Raw genomic sequence first — 25,076 nt, forward strand, 5'->3', positions numbered from 1 at the left:
TGAATATCCCGACCAACATTCAGGCTATAAAGGACCTAGATGGTGAAGTAGCGGAGGGCTGACAGCAGAATTATACTGCAGCAAAAATCAGCACCTTCAGGAAAAGAGGAGGAGGAAGCTAGAACATAAAACCCCCAAATGAATCTCTCATGCATCTACCCGTTACTTATTTTAGGATAACCCCTGGTAGCCGGGTACCCACAAGCCTCAAGAAATGCAACTGTTGAAGGCATCCGTGCCTTCAGTCACCTAGCTCCTAAGCTCTGGAATTCCTTCCCTAAACATCTGTCACTTTGCCTCCTCAAAACTTACCTCTGTAGTCACCTGTCCTAATATCTCTTCCTTTGGTCGGTTAATTTTGTTATGTTCATTTGAAGCGCCTTGGATCATTTTCATACGTTAAAGGTGCAATACAAATAAAGTTGTTGTTCAAAAAACTGCTAAAGTGAAATAATGCCAAACACAGAGGTCATTGCAAGAAATGTGTTTTTATTTTAGTTTGGTGTTTTACCAATTTCAACATTATCCTTCTGCAACAACAGAAGTCTTTGCACTAATAGGTACCAAATAAATTAAGGACAGTCACCCAAAGTTGTATGCCCCAATGTAACACGATTCCAGTAATGTTTCACTTGTAAAACTGCAAATAAAGCCACATTTTACTCTTTGATGGTTATCTAGGCACTAATGGGTGTACAGTTCAGCTGGTCAAGCTGATTTGGTCACAGTATACCATTTCCTAAAATTCCTTGCACAAATTTACGTAAGAGACTATCTGGTACCACTCACTGTTTAGCATTTCATGCTCATTCTATGCCAAATACATAGCAAAAAGCTCTGTCATGAGGCATGTTAACCAATAGATTTACTTGTCAGTTTTAAGATGTAAACATCAGTAATTCTGCAAGTATGAAATGTGGGCAGTGGTTTTTAACAATTTGATTTCCCCCAAGTCCACAGCACTGATGTTCGATGTCAATTTTCACAAATATTCCCTTATTTAAAAAAAAACACTTTGGTTCAGTTTTCTACAGTTCATTGATTATTTTTTTCTGTTTACATCATTTAACTAACGTGATGCCATTTTTTTTTCCTATTTTAGGATTTCAGAAGCCTAGAATTCTATTAGTAAAACCTTCCTCACAGTTGTTACGCCAGGATTTTCAATAAAAGAATTTAATACATCTTAAGTTAACAAAATACATACAAAGCATCAAATCTATCACCATAGGCTTATTTGCATATGGAACCATAATCTTATGGCATAATATGCTCCTGTCTCCTCCCAAACTGCACTGCACAATAACAAGATGCATACAGTAAAGTATTAGCTATTTTGTCAAGCTTCAGTCATTTAATACCAAAATTATGAACTGAAGAAAGTTAAGTCTCTGTTCCATAGAAAGCTTTTCTTTACAAGTAATTCTTATAGTGCCAAGTGCCAATTAAGGTATTTTTGTGCCAGCTAAAAGTAGGACAGGAGATTGTCAAAACTCAATGATCCACACTAACAAGTATATAACACACATTAAGGCAGTATGCTACATACATGTTTGGTCACAAATATAGAAATGAACTGAATGTATTGTAATCAGAATCTACCATAAGGCAGAGAGACTTCCAAAAATGCAGGACTTGTAACAATATAGGCATACAAAAGCAAGACATTTAAAGGAAGTTACAGAGAGCAGACTTGAAAACATATACATCTTTTTTCACAATGTATATAAAAAAAACCCTTCACAAGTATTTTGGTAAATGATCAGTCTCCTGAAATAAAGACTGCAGCAAACTGAAAGGTGCAACAAAAGCTATTGGAAGTAACACATTTTGTTCTACTTTCCTTTTCCATTGTTAATTGTGGTCAAATACACATGCACTATGGTGCTAACTATATTGAGCATCCTATTGTGATAGAGAAATGACACTAAACCCAATACCCACAGGTGCTTTAAGAGATTAATTCTCCATGGTAATGAGGTTGACATGTCTGGCCAATATTTTATCATATTACTACTTGATGAAATACCAACATATAGCTTTTCCTTAGCAATGAAATGTTGAGTTTAATGTTGAGCTCTCTCATGCACAGAATTTCAACAAAGCATTCAGAAAATCATCTACAACATTTGCAGAATAGCTTAATTGTACCCATCCCCTATAAATAAATGGACAAACGTGCAAAACAAAGTGATATTTAAAGCACATTCGGTCAGGAAGGTGATTATTAGCATTGTTTTCAGATGTCCTTGTATCAAGCATTAAAAATATTAAAAACAGTCAAGTGCACGTACTGGATTGTTACTCGTCAAGGTACTACCTATACCCACGAGCAGACCTGCACTAGTGACACAAGACTCACAGGCTCAGCCCCCACTGTAAGACCACTGCAGCCCCATTACAGATTCTAACTTTCAACACAACTCCGTTTTACAATGGATTTTGAAGGGGCTGTTATTGGTGGGCAGTTGTACCACACTGGTAACTTTCAGTACCAGTGTGGTTTAAATATTGATTTTGTTTTAATATTTGCTATTGAAAATTTACAACAAAAATTGCATAAAAATGCTAGGACAGGATTGCAAATAATTAGATCTATACATATTTAATATCTGGTGCTTTTAATATCAATATATTTTAATGAGGCAAATACAACTTTACATTAGAATTTGTGTGAACATTTACGGTATGATCTACTAGAATTATCATGCACTATAAATGTGAGCTAATCCACAACATAGCTGGGCAGTTCAATGTAATTCTCTCTAAACAATCTTGTTCACCATACCTGTTCTGGGTAAAGATAATTAATAAAGGAAATTTCTACGTGCAACATGATTCTTTTAAAAACCAAAATAAAACAAATTGTCTGGGATGCCTATCTTGAAATAATTTAACAAATGATTTCACAATGAATAAATATTTACGTCTTAGTAAACAGGTTTAATGTTTTATTTTCTTCCCTCTCAGTTACCAAAGGGTTGTATATCTTCCTCTGGTGACATTTATGTATACCTGCTCCAAGCAGTCTAACTGAGGATGCCCTATTAGAGGTATTCAAATAAATAAACTGGTCAATGCATTAAAATCCACAAAACAGCTAAATTATTAGAATGACAATCATAATCTGAAGCAGACCTGCAAGAGTATAAAAATGAACCTTCAGACAATTTTCCTTCAATCTTCCATATCAACAGTTTAGTGTACGTTTGCATGTTCCAGCAGCAGTGTCCCAGCGAACAATATATTTGGAGCATTTTACTACCGGAAGGATAAGTTTAACATATACAAAAATCACCACAAATGACAGTAGCAAAGTTATGTTTCTATCATAACAATGTTTTAAAATTTCCCCATTTCTGAATATTGGTCCCATTTAGAAAAATAACTTAGTTACTGTCTATGGGCTTGACTAATATTTGACCAAATAAATTTGAAGGCATTAGAAAAGATACAAGACCATAACGACCAGGTAAATTACTCAGTGTTAAGTAATTTAGGACTGAAATATCAGTCATTGTAGAGTGCTGCTGTTAGACATTTCACTTGCTGATGAAACAGATGGAGCAGACAGAGCGCAAGGTTTTGGCAACAGGACTTGTGTCTTCCATATCTTAGCAATATCTTTTTGGTCTCATTGCCAACTTGAAACTCAACCTTCTAATTTGCCAAGAAACATATTTAGTCAAAATACAAAGCTTACTCTTGTTTTTTTGTTTACTAACTTGCCGATACTTTACATTTCAAATGTCCACTTTCAAACATTTCCCCAAAAGTGACTTGTTGGAACAATTTTAAAACCATGCAAAACACAGCCATCGTTCACTTAAAGAAAAGTTGAAGCAAGAGTTACCATTATTGTCAAATGTTAACCTGTCTCCTTGCATTCCTTCAGGTTATTATGGCTCATACAGCAAAACCAGCTCATGAAAAAAAAATTGACCGTCAATCTGAACAAAAGATTGTCTAGCTCTACATTTGTTTCCCACCAAAATTTGTGTTAGCACATCTTCAACAACCCATCTTGTGAAAGACCATTTTTATGTTTTGCCTTTGTTTTCTATAATTCACTGGACTAATCAATTCTAGTAGCAATTAATGAAAGCTAAAAATAAATTCTAGCTATTGTCACTTATTGTAAGCAGAGAATTAAAAAACTAAACAAACCATGAAACTGCCGATCATTGTCCTGTAATAAAATTTGAGGCAGTATTAGCCAAAATAGCTTATTAGCTGATGGCATTAATTAATGCCAAATAATGAAGAAAAGAGGCATCATGATTTCACTGTTACATGTCAAGGTGCTTTTTGTACGTTTTAAATCATAATGTCAATGAAATGTAACTGCATCAATCAATACCGTAGAAACTCCATTGTGAATATAGTGCATTGTGCAACATACAACAAAGTTTGGCCGACTGTATCAAGGAAGTCATCCTTTCACTTCTCAAAATATGAACAATTAGGGATCAGGCACAGACGGCATATCACCGGGTTCTTTTAAGGGTTATGCACTTAGTTCCTGGTAAAAATCCAACCTCCATCACAAGAGAATACACTTGTCCTTTTCTTTTTCTCTTGGTTCCTTGCGTTGTTTCCGTTCACTGCCCCCAGGCTGTCTTCCAGCAGCTGCTGCCTGTGATTGTTGCCCTTTCTGGAATTTTTGAAGAAAACATGCACAAAAAAGTAAAAGTTTTTAAATCGCATAATAATTAAATGTTGAAAAAGAAGTCATTTTAGCACAACATTAAACTTGAACCTACAGCCAGAGTTCAACTCCTACCCTCAACAAGTATTCAAACTCCTGCTACACAGCTTTGCTAGTTCTTAGAAAATGGGTCTTCATGATAAAAGGACCAATCCAGCCCGATAGAAGTGTGCTTCTGCTTCGGTCCCCGTCATAAACTCCGTTCCTTAGCCATCAACAACATCCCTCTCCCTGGCCTGAGGCTGAACCAGACCGTTTGCAACCTTGGCATCCTATCTGGCCCGGAGATGAGCTTCCGACCACATATCCACTCCAACGCTAAGACCATCTTTTTCCACCTCCATAACATCACCTGTCTCCGTCCCTGCCTCTGCTCATCTGCTGCTGAAAGCCTCATCCATGCCTTTGTTATCTCCAGACTTGACTATTCCAATACTCTCCTGGCCGGCCTCCCATCTTCCACCCTCCATAAACTTGAGCTCATCCAAAACTCTGCTGCCTGTATCCAACTTGCTCCAAGTCCCGTTCATCCATTATCCCTGTGCTCGCTGACCTACATTGGCTCCTGGTTCAGGGATGCCTCGATTTTAAAATTGTCATCCTTGTTTTCAAATCCCTCCTTGGCCTCGTCCATCCCTATCTCTGTAACCTCTTCCAGCCCTACAACCCTCCAAAATCTCTGCACTGCTCCAATTCCTGCCTCTTGCGCACCCCGATTTTAATTGCTCCACCATTGGCAGCCGTGTGTGTTCAGCTGCCTAGGCCCTAAGCTCTGGAATTCCATCCCTAAACCTCTCCTCCTTTAAAGACACCCCTTTGGCCACTTGTCCTAATATCTCCTTATGTGGCTCGGCGCCAAATTTTGTTTGATACCGCTCCTACGGGGCACCTTGGGATGTTTTACTAGGTTAAAGGCACTATATAAATGCAAGTTGTTGTTGATCAGATTGTTGTGGATGATGATTATGGAGAGCCCGGTGATCAAAATTTCCTTCCAAAAAGGAAAGCAAAATGGAAAACAGTTCTTAAAATGATTGCATTTCTTCAACATTCAATCTGTTACCAACTCAGTTGGAGCTGCTACATAAAGTAGAGCAAAATTAAAATGGAGGATAATCTACTCAGGCTTCACAAAGCAAGAGGGACAAAAAAGTGGAGCGCCAGTTATCCACACGTTCCTCCTAGAAAATGCCTACAAAGTGGGAATGGAAGAGGCCGAGAGCAGGTCTCTTAACATAACATCTCTACCAGAACACATGTAAAAACAAAAGAGACTGGGGCAGGGGTAAGAGAGAAAACTTGAAAATAATTTTACAGTAATAGTCCTCTGCAAAAGTATGAATTGTAGTTTTCAATACTGCGCACTGAGTCAATTGCAATTCAATTATTTGTTCAGTATAAAGGGTGTTGTGCAAATTTACCCTCGAAAGCCCAGCACTACTCTTCAGCACTTTGCTGTATATTCAACAATATTTCCAGGTGATGCATTTCACCAATAGTTGTGCTCCACTACTTTCATATTTGGATTAAAGCTCTGCATGTGTATCATGGCAATGGGATTATCTACCCGTTAATTAGCCTTTTCTTTCACTTTCAAATTAAAGGTTAGAAGAATTTTCATTCCCTCCCAGAATAAAGAATCTGTGGAACAGACCTCAGCAAAAGCAGTCAATGTTTTATTGATTAATTCCTTCAAGGAAAGAGTTGGATCAATATCTGGTTGGAAATGGGATTGGAGGTTATAAGGATAAATACAATAATAAATTAAGTTGCTCAAATATTCCATCAAGCTTGGTGGTTCTGGTGATGCTTGGGAGAGCATTGCTTTTGCTGGGTGGCTGGCTCGGGTTAAATAGGGGAGACGTGGAAGTGGATAAATATTCTGGAGTTCACTTGATTAACGTAGCAGGAAAAGGAGCATATGACAAAATTTCCCTCAGGAAATTAAATGAGTAAAGTTGAGTTCATGATGAGGTGGACGGCGTATTCTCTGTGGAAGAAGTGGCAGTGGTGGGATTGAAGAGTCGTTTTACAATCCATGCATTTTTGTGTTATTCTATTCCCTGATATTTTGGCTTGTGAAAGGAAACAAACCACAAGCTTTGTGCAATTTAATTCATAAGATGAAACTATAATCATAATTCTGTGAAATTTAAAGCTTTATACTTCTAAATAATTTGACTGTATTTGCAACACTGGAAAAGTTGATTGATGACAAAGCAATTTTTCAGAAAGCTGATGACACTTTATGGTGCACCACATTCACGTACCGAATTCCTGTACTGCTGAGTAAATAATAGGAATTTAGTACACCCCTGTGATGTCCAACACAGAATTCCTGCTCTCAATTTGACTGGGTATATACAGATACCAACTCAAAAGGTAAGGGTAACAAGATCAAAACAGTCAAGCCAGACCATGGTGTTTTAGCATACCACTAGTGGTAGGTTCAAAGACAATAAAGGTAAAGGCCTGGGAACGAGACTTTTATTGTTTCATATTGTAGTACAACAGAGACCTCGTATTCCTCCATTACTTAGTCAATTACAATGAATCACAGTTGATCATTTAAGAATTTTAGGAACATGCCATTAGGGCCAAAGAAGCACATTCCTTTTTCATACCTCAAATTTGCCAACCTGCATTATCGCATTTCTCAATCCCTTCTTTCTCCAGAATTGCATCCAACTGTCCCTTGATCCCTTTTATACTATCTGATTTAATGCTTTTCTCTAGTAACTTTTTGACAATTATCATCTTATTGGTGACAAATTCCACCCGAGTACTCTTCTTATTTCCAACTTCCTCATCTCTAACTTTGCTCCCTGTTTTTTACCCTTCAGATTAGGTGACCAGAACTGCACAAAATTGATCAAAGCATTTATTATAGAATTGTTTTCCACTTGGTAAAACTTCATTACCTGGCTTTGAGCTGTAGCTGCCTGTTCCTGTTCATGATAGAACTGGGATGCTCGTCTGTCTTCTTCTTCTTGCAGTTTTTTTGCTAGCTCCAGATCACTAATTCCTTCAGGAATCTGCTCCCAGGATAAGTCCTGGCTTTGCTGCTCCTGCTGTAAGGACAATGCCATCAGATAGTCCTGAGAGAAGAAATAATGTCCAATCAGGAAATCCCTGGATAAGGGATCAGTAATTATCCTTGAAGTGCAAATATTGTTCTACTAATATTGGGTAGTGATAACTCTGATGATAAACTGAAACATGCTTTAACAAGTTCCAAAAGATAAAAGGATTTTCTTTATACACTGAATATTCATGATTTCAAAGTCATCCCTTTTAATGTTAAAATGCAAAAAAAAATTCCAACACTCTCTTTCACATTCCTTTCCATCAGTTGTGGATTCTATGCTTAGATCAGGTAGCAAACTTCTTTACAAGATCAAATGCTTGTGGTATTCTTTGATCAGGTAGCAGAATGTGCACAGTGCTGGGCCACAATGGACAGAATATTCAGATGGTTACTCATTTATAAAATGATGACACTAACCACACAACGGTATGGAGGCTGGAATCTTAGTCACCAATGTGAAAACTGAAGCTACAGGTGTTGAAACAAGACCTCAAAGCAGCACCATGATGTGGAATAAGCAAGGGCAGATAAGTATTTATAAATGATATGCCTGAATGACCCTATTAGTCAGAAGCAATAAAGTTACAAGGGAACTAATGATAAAATGATTGATTAGATATTGGCATTTTTAAACAATAGGTTTCTGTTTTTCTTTAAAAATGGGATCTTCATTGGTACAACTGTTCTGATGGTGGAGTAGTACCTGATGCTGGGTGATTGATCAGAGCTGGGTTATTACCATGCTGGCCTCCAGGACTACAAGCAATTCTAGGAATCTGGGCTACACTCACGATCATAAGTTTTGTTTTGTGGGTATTGCCAAGTTAGCATTTTCAGTTCCATTATAGAAATGAAATAGCACACACTTTATAATAGCAGCCAGATTCTGGATAGGCTTTGTATAAACACAAAGCCATGGACTCTTTCCAAAAACAAAACACGATCACATAAATCTGACCATAAACATAGATTAAAGGATAGTTTTTCAACAAACACAAATCTCAGCCCAGTCACCACTGTAGTTGCAAGATCAGCAATTTATCAAAAGTTGATAATGCAAAGGCCACATGACAGTGCATGTGTTCAAAAAATACCCAAGGTCTAAACCTTTATATTCAGGAACATCTCATCTACTGATACTGCTATTTCAAAGTTCCTAGCAGTGTTATCTTTAATCACACTGTTGAAAGGTTTTAGAATACAAGGTAAACAACGAACATAGATAGGAGACTATCAAATAACAATATGAGAAGATGGAACAGACAGTGCTAGGGAAAGTACCAAATGAGCGGTTTTATTTTTGGAAGTTTCAACATCAACTTGCCCTGTTATAGTACTTTTAACATAGCAAGAAACATACACCAAATATAATGTGATTATATCAGGACAGTGTATCTGAAAATATTACAGAAGTTAAGTATCTGGGTGAGGAGTGTGTGAAAGAGAAAATGAATATGCATGTGCAGTAATTATATTGGCATTTTATTTACTAGAATGCACGCTATGTGAATGAAACTGAAATGAATTGTTGTGATGACAGTACAATGGTATTGGTGTATGTTTCAGTGGTATTACCTAACCACATATGTAATTTCCAGTCTGGTTAAGAGATAGGAGATTGCCAAACAGCAACTGAAATCCCTCACATGCATCCTGGAACTCACACTAAAACTTCCTTGGCACACAACAGTGCCACCTCCCCTCTTTTTGCTTCCCTTGCCAAATACAGTGCCCCCTGAAAGGTACAATGGCCATTCAACACATCAGTGGTTCACATATCCCAAAAGACATATTAGAGTATCAAATTAAGAAGTCGAGGTGACGCGAGCTGAGTAGAAGAAAATCCTTTTGCCACATAGAGCAGTAGATGCATGCAACAAGTTCCAGTAAAAACAGTTAACACAACATTTAGTTATCTTCTCCAGCCTTACATCCCTGCATGCTCCCTCTGCTTCTCTAATGAGCTTCTCCTTAACACCTGCTCCATCGCTGGCCAGTCAGCCACTATGCTCCTGTCCCTTGAAACTCCTCCCACATTCCTTCCACCATGCCACCGCCTTTCATTCTTTTCGAATATGCTCTCAGCTCCTAACCCTAACTCAGTTTTCCCTTTTTTCCTCCTACTCAATTGTCCATTGCCTTTTCCTCCTCAATGTTAAGTGCTTGGAGTCAAAATCCTGCACGAGAATGGCTACAGAAATGCAAGCTACTGTTGTATAAATTAACTTTTTAATGTAAATATATCTGGTCAGAACAGGAATGAAGAACAGATGCTGATCAAATACTTCGAATACAATTTCTATGCTACAGTAACTGTGAAAGTTTACCTGTAAAACAAAACACCAAGTGGGCTGAATAATTCTAACTCTAGACATTCTAGGTTTACAGCTGAAAGATAGCCAGTATGTGCCTAAGTGATAACAAGATCAAAACCAATGAGCAGTTCCAATACAGAATTGCAATTTATTCTTGACCTCCTGTAATATTTAATAAAGATGGTCAAATTCACATTAGGTTAAGGCAGCGTGAAATGATAAGCAACCACCAACAATGGATATCTGATTTAAGCCTGCTCTTCAATGTATACCTGATCTATTTGATCCTGCTGTCCCTGGTACACAGTTTCTGGGTCAGATGGAGGTCTCAGGTGAAATTCAGAGTCACAGAAATTTCCGTCTCCGTCCACATTGTGTAAACTCTCCCAGACCACCTTCTCTTCTGTAAGAAAGCCCTGGTCTGTCACCAGTAAATACAGCTGACCCTAATAAGTTAAAAATATGAAATACAATATGGTTTACATATACCGTTTATGGTAGCACAGCTAATTCAACTTCATTTCAGACAGAGTTTTCTCTGAAGAAGAAAATGACAAAAAAAAATGAAAGGTTTAGTCAGTTCAGTTAATTAACTGCATACATGAACCATGGTAGTAGTTCATAACAGTAGTTCATAACAGTTCTTATTCTCTAGATTGACAAAGATGTTATAATGGTAAAGGTGTGTTTAAAAAAATGAACGTGCAGAGTGTCCTGGGGCATTTTTGTCACCATTCTGAATAAACTTAAAACTGTAGTTTATATGCCAAAAAACTAATTTCTGAAAGTAAATGTTACCTCAGACATATTAACATTGCTGTTTATGCCCAGTAAACTGAGATTTTTGAGACATTAATACATATACCATAATGTTCTTTACAAACATTGCAGTATATCAACATTGTCCTTTCATCCCTGAAACTTGGGTTGAATCCAGCAGAGACTGATCAGTCTCCTCGCTGCAACCAAGTAAAACAACTGTGGGCAGTAACAACTCAAATCTTTTTGGATATTAAGTCCACAAAATCAACATCAACTTTCAGCCTTATTGAAAGACCACAAAGATGGCTGGTATAGAAAATGGAATGTTCAGGCTGATATACCAGGCATTCTCTCAAGGTTGGGGCAGAATGTTCTGCTCTGCATTTAACCCATGATTTTCCCAAATGGATAGCACTTTCTGTGTGCCAAAAAGTAGACAATGTTTCCTTTGTAACCACAAATGAAACAAAATCAAATAATTCACTATTGACTTGCTGTGGCCATATACTTGGTTTACAGCTGAAAGGTAGGCATCACCTCAGTTCTCAAACATAACAAAAATGACTACAGTTTAAAATAAAGTTCTGCCATAAAAACATGAATAAATGATTATTTCTGAAACACAAACAATTACTCTCTCATCGCACTTCTTGTTAACTTTTTACCCATTTTCTTCAGTAGACTCCTTTTCATCTCCATCTCCCAAACAAAAAGCTACTGTTTTTGCATGAAATGCTTCTGGTGGGGGAAACAGTTAATGTCAATGGGCTTGTTAATAAAAGAGTATCTCTAATTAAAAATATGAACATGCACGCTAATCCCCCAACCACATTTTTTTTCTCTTGTGAAGTACATTTGCAGTGGTCTCATGAATCTGTATTTGAAGTGAAACAAAAGTATCATCCCTTGGTAAAGGAAAGGAGATAGCTAACAGGCCACTTTGAGATACAACAGACTTAATTTAGTTACAGAATGGGGAAGAAGTTGAGTGCAGTTTAACAACAGAAGTTGTTTTGGAACCACTGAAAAGCCTTAATGGAGTACATGTGTAACTAACTTACCTGGGAACAGTACTCTTACAAAACAAAACTAAATACATGTTCAGGGCATTATTTAATTGATTATTTACCCAGAAATGCTTAGGTTTTCACTTTTGTTTTGGCTAATGTATATAGTATTATCTACAAACGATTAGATCCGTGCTTTGGAAAAAAACATTTTCCAACATAATCTATGCACGTGGCTAGCTTACCTTTCTTTCTCTCTCCACCCAGGAAGGTGTAGACTAGGTTTAAATTATATACAGGAACAATTATCATTCAATTTTTTTTTTAAAAAAGAGGCAGGAATGGGGAGAATGAACTTGCTTTATATAGCATTTCATCATATCCTCAGGATGTCCCAAAGCTATCCACAGCCAATTACTTACTTATGAAGTGTAGTCATTGATATTATATAGGCAAATGCAGCAGCCAATTTGCACACAGCATAGTCCCACAAACAGCAAATTAATAAACAGATTATCTGGCTAGTTATCGGTGGTGTTGGATGAGGGATGACTGTTGGCCCGGACACCAGAAAAACACACTGCTTTTCTTTGAATAATGCCATGGTCGACAGATGGTCAAAGACAGATTTCACCATTTATCAGCCCCTGCCATAAATTCTGTACCCTCATCACTGACTTCCATCCCCATCTCTGGCAACCTGCTCAAACTAGATGCAGATTATGAGTTTTTACTTCTTCCCTTTACTTCCCACACTGAATTTGTAGTTCTTTTTGAACCAGTGACTTGTTTCCAATAACCAGCACTTTGAACAGGTTGTCACTCAGGATGCAATGTCTGAATTCAGCATCCAAAGCACCTCATAACCATCTGCTTCTGAGCCCCGGCGCAAACATTGGCCACGCATCCCCCATAACAGAAAAAAAGCCCAATCCCAAACTGCATTGGCATACAATTTTTACTTCGAGTTTAAAAATCCTAAAAGAAATGAAACCTTTTAGGCTTTATCCTGCCGATCATACATAAGAATTATTTGTGAATTTTCTGTCTGGTTGTCATTGGGCACTTTCAATGATGTAGTTCTGTAGGAACTGGGCAAAAACTAGAAGTCCCTAAATGCATCTTTCACACAGAATTTTTCAATAGGAGCTGGAAATCCCCAACACCCAAGACCCAACTAAAATTCCCAATCTGGGGACTTAAATAGAGTCGTTCTATTTAAGTCCTAGATCCCAGTGGCAGGCCTGCATAGGGGAAACTTCTGAGAGGTATTTCTAATATTAAATGATTTTATGACAAAGTTTATTGATTTTTCTTCAGAATTGTGCAATATTTTTTCATACATGTCATTTTATAAGTGTTACTGGCTGAGCGAAGAAAACTGGGGCCAAAAACTGTTGGAAAAAATTATGAGTTATTTGATTGGCTTGCTTTGTGATAGATGCTGGATCCAGATTGTTGAGTTCGAAAAAGTGATTTAGTGGTTGGTATTGTGATACTTGCTTATTGCTGATTGTTACGGAGTTAAAATGGCTTTTGACTTACTGAAATATCTGAGAAATCATTAACTTGACAGTAATTATACAGCTAATCACAATTGTTTAGCCCAATGGATAGTTTTGAAGTGCAATGCACATGGACAAGTGCCATGCACGCATGTTTTGTAATGATGAAAAGTCCCACATTTTACATGTTCCTCTCATTCTTCATCGCTCAAATCATTAGATTTACGGATTTTTTTTTCTGCTACAGAAGAAAAATTTAGATTTTTTCATATGTTATTAGCTCGACATTTATATGGGATGAAAAATGCAATCTGATCGTTTGCAGTTTCACCTGTATTACATTAAAACTTTAGTATGCAAGATACTAAACTTGTATTTCACAATTAAATGTGAAAATAGAAGGTTACAAAGTGATTGGATTGAGGTTTTTAGGATTTTGAAAAGGAATTGATAGGATAGGGAGAAACCTTTTCTGCTGATGGGGGAGTCTAGGACAAGGGGACATAACTTCAAAATCAGAGCCAGGTCATTCAGGAGAGAAGTTAGGACACACTTCTTCATGCAAAGGGTGTAGAAGTGCGGAACTCCCACAAAAAGCAGTAGATGCTAGCTCAATAAATAATTTAAAATCTGAGATCGATAGATTTTTGCTAGCCAAAAGGTATTAAGGGATATGGAGGCATGGCAGGCGGAGAGAGTTAGGATGCAGATCAGCCATGATTGAATGGCAGAACAGGCTTGAGGGGCTGAATGGCCTACTCCTGTTCCTATGATTTAATCCATCTGAACATTCAGTTTTAATAGATTATAAACTATTACTCTGGGAGCTTTTAACTACCATTTTTTGGTATTCTAAATTCAAAGGGTTCATCTTGAACTTCGAGCTCAACTGAAATCTACTCTGTCTTCCCACTCTGGATATTCGAAAGGGAGAAGTGGTAGAAAGCATTGAATTTCCTCTTACACTGCCATCTGTACATGCTTGCTGACTGACCCAAGAGTAGCACTGCCTTTCTAGGGTGGGCCATCCTGTGCTCCAACCAAAATAGATGATGTGAACATGGTGACGGAGCAGGGAGAGAAAGGTGAAAACAGAAAAATAAATATGCATTTCAAAATAAGTATTAACATAATCCACAGAAATGGATGGCAGCAATGCATGTTCTACTCACATTGAAAAAATGTCCAATTGCAATTCTAATAAATTCCTCTAGATGGGGGTACAAATTAATAAGTCTTTTTAAGCTTAGGAAGCCAAATCTCCATTTTTCATTGGTGCTAAGCCACACCAACTTTAGAAGTGATTTAGAAATTACTGTAATGTGTTTAGCATGTGATATTAATACATGTACAATTCCTAATTTTGTCCATTTAAAAAGGCTGACACGAACAAAGGAAAACATATTGCAATTTTAGCATCAGGAGCCAAGTTTATTGCAAAAACTAAATAACTCTTTCATTGTAAACATGCATTTTGAATGAGCTATAGGAAGTGTTCCAGTTGAGAATGCACACGTGTGCCAAATTGATTAATTTGAGTACATAAGAAATAAAAATAGCAACAGATTACAACTGTGGTTTGCAACTACAGAAACAAAATGCAATCTTCCAAATTAGGGAAAATAACAAAGCTTTTATTTAATGTTAATGGTGTCTAGAAAAAGTGGGAGAATATAAAAAAAATCTGGGGGAAAATGAAAGACATCCAGAAGAGAGTCCGGGAACTGTTACTACAGTGTAGTCTTTAAGAAACTTTGCATCTACTTAGAAGATTTCTCCAATGAGGTGCATAGACAAAGCTATCGGATTTTGATTTTAATTTTAATTTAAATGCAAGGCAAAAAGCTAACCAGCAGCACGATTCCAAGGTTCATAACTTAGACTTGACTTGAAGAACAGGTTTAAATGCAACAGAAACAGGCCGAAGAATGCTACTTGATGTGCGCTCTATGCAGAATTTGTATCTGAAGGGAAAATGGAGGTTATTTTTCGTTGGAAAAGAGCAACTAACTATTCATGAGTGCAGCAAATCATTTTCAATTGGTCATAAAGTGCATTATCAACAATTTCACAAACTACTATGTGGTCATCAGAAACATGCTCTGGGAATAATTAATGAAAAAGAAACCATTAACAGATGTAACTGAGTCATTTAACTCCCTGATTAAATCAGTAACCCTGATCACCTTATAAGAAATTGGTTTCAAATACACTAAGTCACAGTGTTAAAAATTATCTACTACTGAACTTCATTGAAAGTGGACACACTAGCCTCATGTTGGTGGTTTTACAGTAATGCACTGGTAAGTCAATATTGTATATTAAGAATGAAGTGCAGTTATATAAATTTTGTAGTTATTTTCTTAATGATAGTATCAGCGTCTCTTAATGCTAAGATGATTTATTCAAAACAGTTCTCAGTGGGAACTTGCCTCTTTCCATAATTAACTGTTCCTGAAACCTGCAGTTATTGAGTGAAGCAGCTCTTTCAGCACTTTTTTTTTTTTTTTTAAATGCAGCATGAGAAAGTATTTAAAAGCCAAATCAAAACATCACATTGTTGGCAGCCTGACATCATGCCAAGGGATAATTATAGGCATCGCAGTTTGTGCTGTTTAAGGAAGTCGACACATCAGTTTCTTCTCACCTTTTAGCAGCAAGTTACTAACAGATTCAGATGTTTGTACAATGTGACTATAGCTTATTAATACATTTTACACCTTTAGGCAGTGAAACTCAATATTCAAACGTATACACATTTTCTGACCATTTTAATGATGTTATATGACATCAAGGCAGCATTTGACTGAGTGTGGCACCAAGGAGCCCTAGTAAAATAGAAGTCAATGGGAATCAGGGGGAAAACTCTCCAGTGGCTCGAGTCATACCTTGCACAAAGGAAGATGATTGTGGTTGTTGGAGGCCAATCATCTCAGCCCCAGGACATTGCTGCAGGAGTTCCTCAAGGCAGTGTCCTAGGCCCAACCATCTTCAGCTGCTTCATCAATGACCTTCCCTCCATCATAAGGTCAGAAATGGGGATGTTCGCTGATGATTGCACAGTGTTCAGTTCCATTCGCAGCCCCTCAGATAATGAAGCAGTCTGTGCCCGCATGCAGCAAGACCTGGACAACATTCAGGTTTGGGCTGATAAGTGGTAAATAACATTCGCGCCGGACAAGTGCCAGGCAACGACCATCTCCAACAAGAGAGAGTCTAACCATCTCCCTTTGACATTCAGCGGCTTTACCATCACCGAATCCCCCACCATCAACATCCTGGGGGTCACCATTGACCAGAAACTTAACTGGACCAGCCACATAAATACTGTGGCTCCAAGAGCAGGTCAGAGGCTCGGTATTCTGTGGCGAGTGACTCACCTCTTGACTCCTGAAAGCCTTTCCACCATCTACAAGGCACAAGTCAGGAGTGTGATGGAATACTTTCCATTTGCCTGGACGAGTGCAGCTCCATCAACACTCAAAAAGCTCGACACCATCCAAGACAAAGCAGCCTGCTTGATTGGCACCCCATCCACCACTCTAAACATTCACTCCCTTCACCACTGGCATGCCATGGCTGCAATGTGTACCACTGACAGGATGCACTGCAGCACCTCCCAAACCCGTGACCTCCACCGCCTAGAAGGACAAGGGCAGCAGGCACATGGGTACAACACCACCTGCACATACCCCTCCAAGTCACACACCATTCCAACTTGATAATATTTTCCCGTTCCTTCATCGTCGCTGGGTCAAAATTCTGGAACTCCCTACCTAACAGCACTGTGGGAGAACCTTCACAACATGGACTGCAGCGGTTCAAGAAAGCGGCTCACCACAACCTTCTCAAGGGCAATTAGGGATGGGCAATAAATGTTGGCCTTGCCAGAGACGCCCACATCCCATGAACAAATAATAAAAAAATATATAAAGTAGATTTATAGAATACACAGACTAGCTTAGTGGTATAAACTGGGCGACATGGACATGTTGGGCCGAAGGGCCTGTTTCCATGTTGTAAACTTCTATGATTCTATGATACATTTCTTAATTCATTGTATTCTTGGAATTAAAAATATAAAGTTTTTTGGTATAGATGTGCCACTGCATGACAGAATGCTGGGGCATTCTTATAGTATTGTATTCTTCCTTTTCCTGCTCATTTTCTTCCCATGCCTCCATTAGGTTCTAAAAGGTGTTGTGTACATTCTGATACCTCACCGAAGTGGACTTTCTTCATGTGTAATCCTCAAGATTATGTGTCAGCAGGTTATTCAGCCACAGGCCATAACAAAGGTAAGACTGTGAATCAGTCTTGCTCTACATCCAGATATGCTTACTTCAGCAGGGATCCCTCGATTCTGATTAGGAGTGGCAACTCTGGCTGGTTTTCCCCTTGCTGAACTGGGTCACTGAGGCTGATTTTCATGCTCCCAACTGCTGCCCTGGCTATGGTTGGCTGACTCAGCACAGATTGGGGTTCAAACTTGACATCTCCCTGGTTTGTATGATTTAGCTACTCATTGCTTGAACCAGCCGAATCAGGGGATGTCGTTTGAGTAGACCTCATCTGAAGATTTGTTTAACACCTTGTTTATAGTGGTTCTTCATGTAAAATAATGGTGTCATTTGTGGAAACAAGGATGATGGTGACCAAAGACAAGGTGGTACAGCATTTGTTTCTTTAAAAATTCAAATACATTGTCACCAATACAATTTGCTTCAAGAAATCACACTTTTGTATCAATTAAAGATGTACAAAAATGTGTATCCCATCCTTTTGAAATAAAAATGGAATATTCCATCATAAGATTCATGAAATAAAAAATAAAATTCCTGAGTTAATTTTGCTTCTCTATTTGAACTTCCTTTTTATAGTTACTCTTCCACGTAAAGAACACATCCTACAAAGATTAAAGAATTTAAAATCTCTTGTTTGGTCTCATGCAATTCCCATCAGCATCTGTTCCAATCTCCACCCTAGTTCTGTTGCATAGGTGATTAATTGATCTCTCTACACCCCTGGTTTCTGAACAGTCGAATGCTTTCTTCCCTCTTGCAATGATTTTGCTATTTTTTGATGCCTCTTAATGTTTCTCAGCTACAGTAATGCCCATGTTGAACACGTCCAAAACTTTTTCAGGAACTAGTCCTTTTCACACCAAGTTCCTTTTCCCAACCAGGGATGATATATTTCAGTCAAGCATGCTATGCATGGAGGGAGATACACAATGTGACGCAGCAGATCTGCCAGTTGTCAAGACCCACAGATGACCTTTGTCCTGCTCTATTATGAAATAGAAGGATTTTTGCATGTCTACTGACATCCGTATGTTATACAAAGTAGATGCCACAAAACTTTAAACATCCAAATTACTAATCCTGCATCATCAGAAAAATGCAAGAACCTTCACGAACTGTAAATGAAAATGGAAAGATGATTTTAATCATACTTTGAGGGGCAATATCCAAAAAATACTAAATGTAGCTGCCATTTCCAAAACAATTAAATTGAAGGGCTGAATTTTTGTGTTATTTACAGTGCCTCAAGCCCCTCACATATCCATTTCATTTAGCACCACAGTGCAGTTTAACCCTGGTGAATATTCAAACAAGCCAGGTGAGTAGGTTTCGAACACACTTTCCAGTCAGCACAACAGAATTTCAGCACAGTACTGGGGAGGAAATACCCTCACATAACATACTCAAAATATTAAGATCATTCTACCACAGGATGCAGGAGCATATCTTAATGTCTTTCAAGTTTATTCTTTTTGAAAGGTGGCGGTGGACACCTAACCCAACAGTGTTTCTCCCTATAAATGAACAACAACTGGAGGATGTGCGCCACAATAGGCCCCATCTCCTCTAACTTTTACAGCATGGTGATTAAGGTCACTGAGCTTCCTGAAATGGTGGTGCTAGCTCTCCCAATGGCTCAGAGATAAAGCCTCAAAGCACTCCTGAGTTATGGAAGGGAAGGGGGAAAAAAAAAAAGGGGGAATTGGAAAACTCAATTTGCTATGGTTCTCATTGTTCATTGCTATACAGCTATTCCTACTGGAAGGGCGCATATGTGGATGCCAAGTAAAGCCACGATCAGTTTTAGCTCTGACCTTCCCAGGCAGTCAGTAAGGCAATCCCTGCCAATTATCACACAAATAATGGCTACTTGGATAACATACCAGAGGGTGACTGGTGGCCATGGACCTATAGCCCAGTGAAGGTCAATGTCTTCAGAAGGGGAGGAAATAAAATTGGCACACTACTAACGTAACTTCTGCCCTCTCCTTAGTGACCCACTGCTTATTAAGCAGATCATGGTAAACTGATAAGAGTGTGATCCAAAATGTGTTCTGCAGTTTAACAGAAGGTTGCTCAGTTATGTCAACAAAGCACTGGCTCAATGCAATAAGAATCCTCAGAATTACATAGAATGTATAGCACAGAAACAGGCCATTCAGCCTTACAGGTCACGCCAGTGTTTATGTTCCCACCCTTCTTCATCGAATCCCTACAACATATCCTTCTATTCCTTTCTCCTTCATGTGTTTATCTAGTTTCCCCTTAAATGCATCTATGCTAGTTGCCTCAACTATTCCTTGTGGTAGCGAGTTCCACATTCCAACCACTCTCTGGGTAAAGGAGTTTCTCCTGAATTCCCTATTAGATTTATTAATGACTATCTTATATTTATGGTCCCTAGTTCTGGTCTCCTCCACAAGTGGAAAAAATCTTTTCTACATCTACTCTATTAAACCCTTTCATAATCTTAAAGACCTCTATCAGGTCACCCCTCAACTTTCTCTTTTCTAGAGAAAAGAGCCCCAGCCTATTCAATCTTTCCTGATTGGTAGAACCTCTCATTTCTGATATCATCCGAGTAAATCTATTTTACACCTTCTCCAGTGCCCCATTTCCCTTTTATAATATGGAGACCAGAACTGTTCACAGTGTGGTCTAATTAAGGTTCTATACAAGTTTAACATTACTTCTCTGCTTTTCAATTCTATCCCTCTAGAAATGAACCACAGTACTTTGTTTGCTTTTTTTTAAAAAAATGGCCTTATAAACCTGCGTCGCTACTTTTAGTGATTTATATAGCTGTACCCCCAGGTCCCTCTGCTCCCCTACCCCATTTAGACTATTATTTTCCAAGGAGTATGTGGCCTCCTTATTTTCCTACCAAAATGTACCAACTCACATTTATCTATATTAAAATTCATTTGCAAATTACACACCCATTCTGCAAGTTTATTAACGTCTTCCTGTATTTTGCACAGTCATCCTCAGTATTAACTAAACTCCTCAATTTGGTGTCCTCCGCAAATTTTGAAGTTGTGCTTCCCATGCCTGGCTCCAAGTCATTTATGTAAATTGTGAACAACAGTGGTTCCAGCACCGATCCTTGTGGAACACCACTTCCCACCTTTTGCCAATCTTAGCAACTATGTCGTGAAATTAATTGGGCTTTTTTGTCATCCAAATTAATAAAGTGTAAAAATATCAGCTAAACATCAAGTCCACCGTATCATCTATACTTTTGCCCTTAGTTCAAAATATCACACTTCTTCCACTCCCAGATGATCCTTTCTTTAATATACGTGTTCGTATAAGAGTACCCAGCCTCCAATGTATTGCATAAAGCTTAATCTACAGTAGCACAACAGCATTGGATTTTCAGTTAAGAACAAGCAATCTGTCTATATTACAAGGTTCTGAACTCCTGGCATAAACTTTCATAACCTCAAACCAGAACAGCAAGTTGCTGGCAAACTTCCACGAGAATCATAACACTACTAATCGTCACTCAAAGTGCATGAAAACTTATCTGCACTGGTGTGAAAGGATCTCTAAATACTGACCTTGGGAATAATTGCTAATAGGACTTCCTGCCAGACTTGCAGGACTCCTGCTATACTGAAAGGATCACTATCACCACAATTGATCACAGATCTCACCATGGGACATTTTACTACGTTAAAGGCACTATATAAATGCAAGTTTTTGTTTTATATCTAATGACAAACACTTTGGCTTACAGATTCCATTCCTGATGGGATGTCACCTTTTTGATTTTTGCCCTGCTCCACTTAATGAAACCATAATTTCTCTGTTGATACTTCAGTTTGCTAAATTCTAATGGAATACAATCATTAGTGGTACCTGCCTGGGTAGGTTTTTCCAGATCTCAGAAGAAACGGTCTTTCATGTTAAGATTTTCTTCCAGTCTCCCCTTCCTTTATTTCTTAACAGTCTCATATTTCTTTTCTCAATTCTGTTTCTCCAGTACCCCCATCTATCCCAACTCTATGCCTTTAATTTGTAGCCTGACTATAAAACATGGGAGAAGGGATGAAAAAGGAAAAATAAATGGTGAGAGTCACCTTCTGGAAGTGCTCTCATACCTTCAAGTGGCAAACTGAAGGGCAGCATTAACATAGCCTGGAAGGGAGCTCGTCTGCAGACTCTGTCAACCAAGGAATGATGGGACAAAATGGAGCAATGAAATATGATTAAAAATCAGAATTGTTAAAATAAAAACCAGAATTTATTCTGTATTACCAACACCAAGGAAAACAATTCTTAAAATAAATGTATTTATTTACCTAATTTAAGTTATGATGCTATATAGACATCATTTGCAGACAGGGAGCTCAATACCAATTCCTTTCGGGCCTCATTAAAAATAAAGCCTTTAGAAAATTGGATATAATGAGTATTGCAGGCTACAATTACAATCCTGCTGTAGCTACTTTGATGGTTGATCTGTGCATACAGAAAGCAGCACATCAGAGTGAAAGTTTGAGAAGTCATTTCTTCAGCTGTCCTAAAGTTGTCTGAATCTTTTTAATCCTGACACCAAGATATTATTTGGTTGACACCCTCAATAGCTCCTTAACTTATTCAGCTCTTTCATTTGTTTTTAATTCCTTCTATCTATATATGATGCTATTCTACAGCTTTCCAAACCACTGCACACAGAAGCTAAAGAACAAGACAAAACGCTTCAAAGGATTAGATCCTAAAATACCATTCATAGCTGTTGAAGTAACAATAAAACAGGCTAACTACAGCTACATATATCTGAAGCCAATGAAGCCAAACTTACAGCCAGATTTATGTGCGCCCATGTTTGTACAGTGAAATCATAAATTTAGTGATCTCAACATCAGTGGAAATTAATGAGCACTAGTGCTTGCATGTGCTCAGTAGGCTGGGAAACTGAAGCTCAAAAAGCATAGTCATTTTAAATACAAAAATGTAAGAAATCTGTGGTAGATCAGGAAAAGAAAAAGGTCAGAGCTTCGCATGCACACCTTTAAATCACCCCTGCTTTAAACTATACAGGCTTAACAGAACAGAAGCTATACACATTAACAACACTTGAAATTCCATCGTGTTTTATCATTTCAGAATGGTTTCCTCTACTGTATGATACTGAGGTCCAGCTTGCTGAAAAATTGTTTTGCACGTAAAAAAAATTCATGTAATTTTCATGGCTTATGTAAAATTCATGATATTCCCAGTCGTATTTTAACATTTTAAGACACTCACCGACAACATGTACAACTAGTGATTTCACAAAAAAACATATTCCTCTTGTCTCAAGGGTTCTATGCAGTATTTTCTACAAAGAAGGTACATTCATATTGCATATACAGCAGTATGTGAATTCTGATAGTCCCACTATAAACCTGCAGCAAGCTGTGAAATCCTGGCTATTTAAGTGAACATTCAAATTCAACTACACAAACAGCTGGAACCAACAGAATTTAACTAGCTGATCTTTTCAAAGTTTAAACTAATTATTTTCTGTGTTCAAGCATAGATTTCAATACTATCCTGGCCACAAATCTGCAAGATCCACCCTGAACTTAAATATATAGAAGCTGGGCATCAAATGCCAATAGCAAATAAAATCTTCCCTGCCCATCTTCTCAAAAAAAACTTACACTACACATGAACCTTCATTATTCTATAACAAAATAAACCTCAAATATCAGGAGTTTGAACCAGATAGTACAGGCATTGGGAGAGGGTGGGGAAGAAGAGGGGAGATGTCAGAATCTCAATTAAGAGATTTTCCCAAAATGGTAGAAAATTCACTTCAACATGCGACATACAAAAGAGTTTATTTCATGTCAGTAACACATTAATATTCATGGTAATAAGCTACTCAAACTTGAGGTCATGTCAATCCCTTAAAGTGTTACACTCAAAACAGGCTCAGGCAGGCTATCCTGTATGTACTAGTAACATAGGCTAATTTCCTGAATAAAACATAAGCAGAACATACAGAAATCCAGATATCCACATTGGTAAAATTGCTAGTTTGAAAGCAAAATACACAGTTTTCATTTTAAAAACTGATATAAACCTGTAACATCTTCTGCAAGATCAAGAACTTGGGTTAACTAATAACAATGGTACTCTGTAAAAGTCTCCTAGATTGAATAGCTGTTTCTTGCACTGATGTATCTAAAATAAATCTTTAATAGATAGCATTTTATAAAATAAACCCAGTTAAAATGTACAATTTTTAGTATGATTTGCCTGATCATCCTACTGGTAAAACGATTAATATAGGTCACAGCTGGGCCTCTAAACCACATATGAATAAAGCCCATCTGTTTCCTAGAATTTTCAGCATTAATGAGAAACTTCTGTTCACTGATGCAGATAACAATACCTTCATATCTTCCTTAATGTACAAGCAAATGACTAATGAGAGTAATTTATTACTCTTATCTCTGCTCAGTTACTTATGCACAAAATGGGAAAGAAAAAACAGGCTCTACTTATTAAACTCTAATACCAGTCAGTAGAGGTAATCTCTGCACTTGAGCCAAGCCTGTAGAAAATGTCAACTTAAAATTTGCTTATGATGTGCATAAGATTACATTGCCATATGGTGTGGTCTGCCAGACTGCTACTCAAAATAAACAACAGCGCTTTAATTCAGGGGAGTGAATGTTATTTGCGCTGATCAGACTGGCAAAAGGTCAGCTGATTGAGAAATTAAAAATAAGGAGGCATTCGTTTTGCTCAACTAACTCAATAAATCGTCAAAGCAAGAAGTCACTATTTAGAAGAAACCTACAAGCATTATTTCATTTGTGCACAGGGCCCATGTAATTTGCTTGGGCCCACCACAGATTAGAGAGAGAAAAAGACAGATTAATATTTTGGACAATGTCCTTCTTCAGAACTGAAGACTGAAAGAATAAGCATTTTAACAGAATTTTTAAAAAAGGGTCCTTAAAACAGAAGTAAACAACATATACTGGAATCAGAGACGGAAAGTTAATGGGTGAAATGGTTACAGAAAATTCACCCATGAAGCAGCCCTTTGTAATTCCAGTATCTGTTGTTTGCTTGTGCTTTTGTTCGCTCTTCCTCCTCCCTTTTTTTCTGATTCTATTAAGATGCATCTTCATCTTTCAGTTTTCACTTCTGAAGGACAACATCTGAAAGGTTAATGTGTCTTTCTCTCAATGGACACTGACCTGCTGTGCGTTATAACAGACTCAAGGCACTTGGTTTATTTTCACTGAAGCAAAGAAGACTAAGAGGAGGTTTAATAACAATTTTTTTTAAATCATGAAGGATTTTGATAGGATGAAGAGGAATAGGCAATTTGCTCTGATTGGGGAATCAGTGTTGATAGTTTAAAATTGCTGCCACT

The 25,076-nt window shown here is 37.8% G+C and overlaps 1 protein-coding gene across 3 annotated transcripts in view; it reads right to left on the bottom strand.

Annotated features, from left to right (window-relative positions):
* Positions 1-472: 472 nt before the first annotated feature.
* mindy2 (MINDY lysine 48 deubiquitinase 2) overlaps positions 473-25,076 on the bottom strand; it is a 54,693-nt gene continuing 30,089 nt past the window's right edge. For 2 of the 3 annotated variants that reach the window (XM_067971503.1, XM_067971501.1), the window contains 3 exons: positions 10,384-10,557; positions 7,630-7,806; positions 473-4,654 (listed from right to left, as the gene is read on the bottom strand). In XM_067971503.1, coding sequence (XP_067827604.1) covers positions 4,544-4,654; positions 7,630-7,806; positions 10,384-10,557 — 462 coding nt within the window. In that variant the 3' untranslated portion in view covers positions 473-4,543. The remainder of the gene's footprint in view (positions 4,655-7,629; positions 7,807-10,383; positions 10,558-25,076) is intronic. The other variant, XM_067971502.1, reaches the window with a different exon arrangement.

Source organism: Heptranchias perlo, chromosome 34, assembly GCF_035084215.1.
Source record: "Heptranchias perlo isolate sHepPer1 chromosome 34, sHepPer1.hap1, whole genome shotgun sequence".
NCBI lineage: Eukaryota > Metazoa > Chordata > Chondrichthyes > Hexanchiformes > Hexanchidae > Heptranchias > Heptranchias perlo.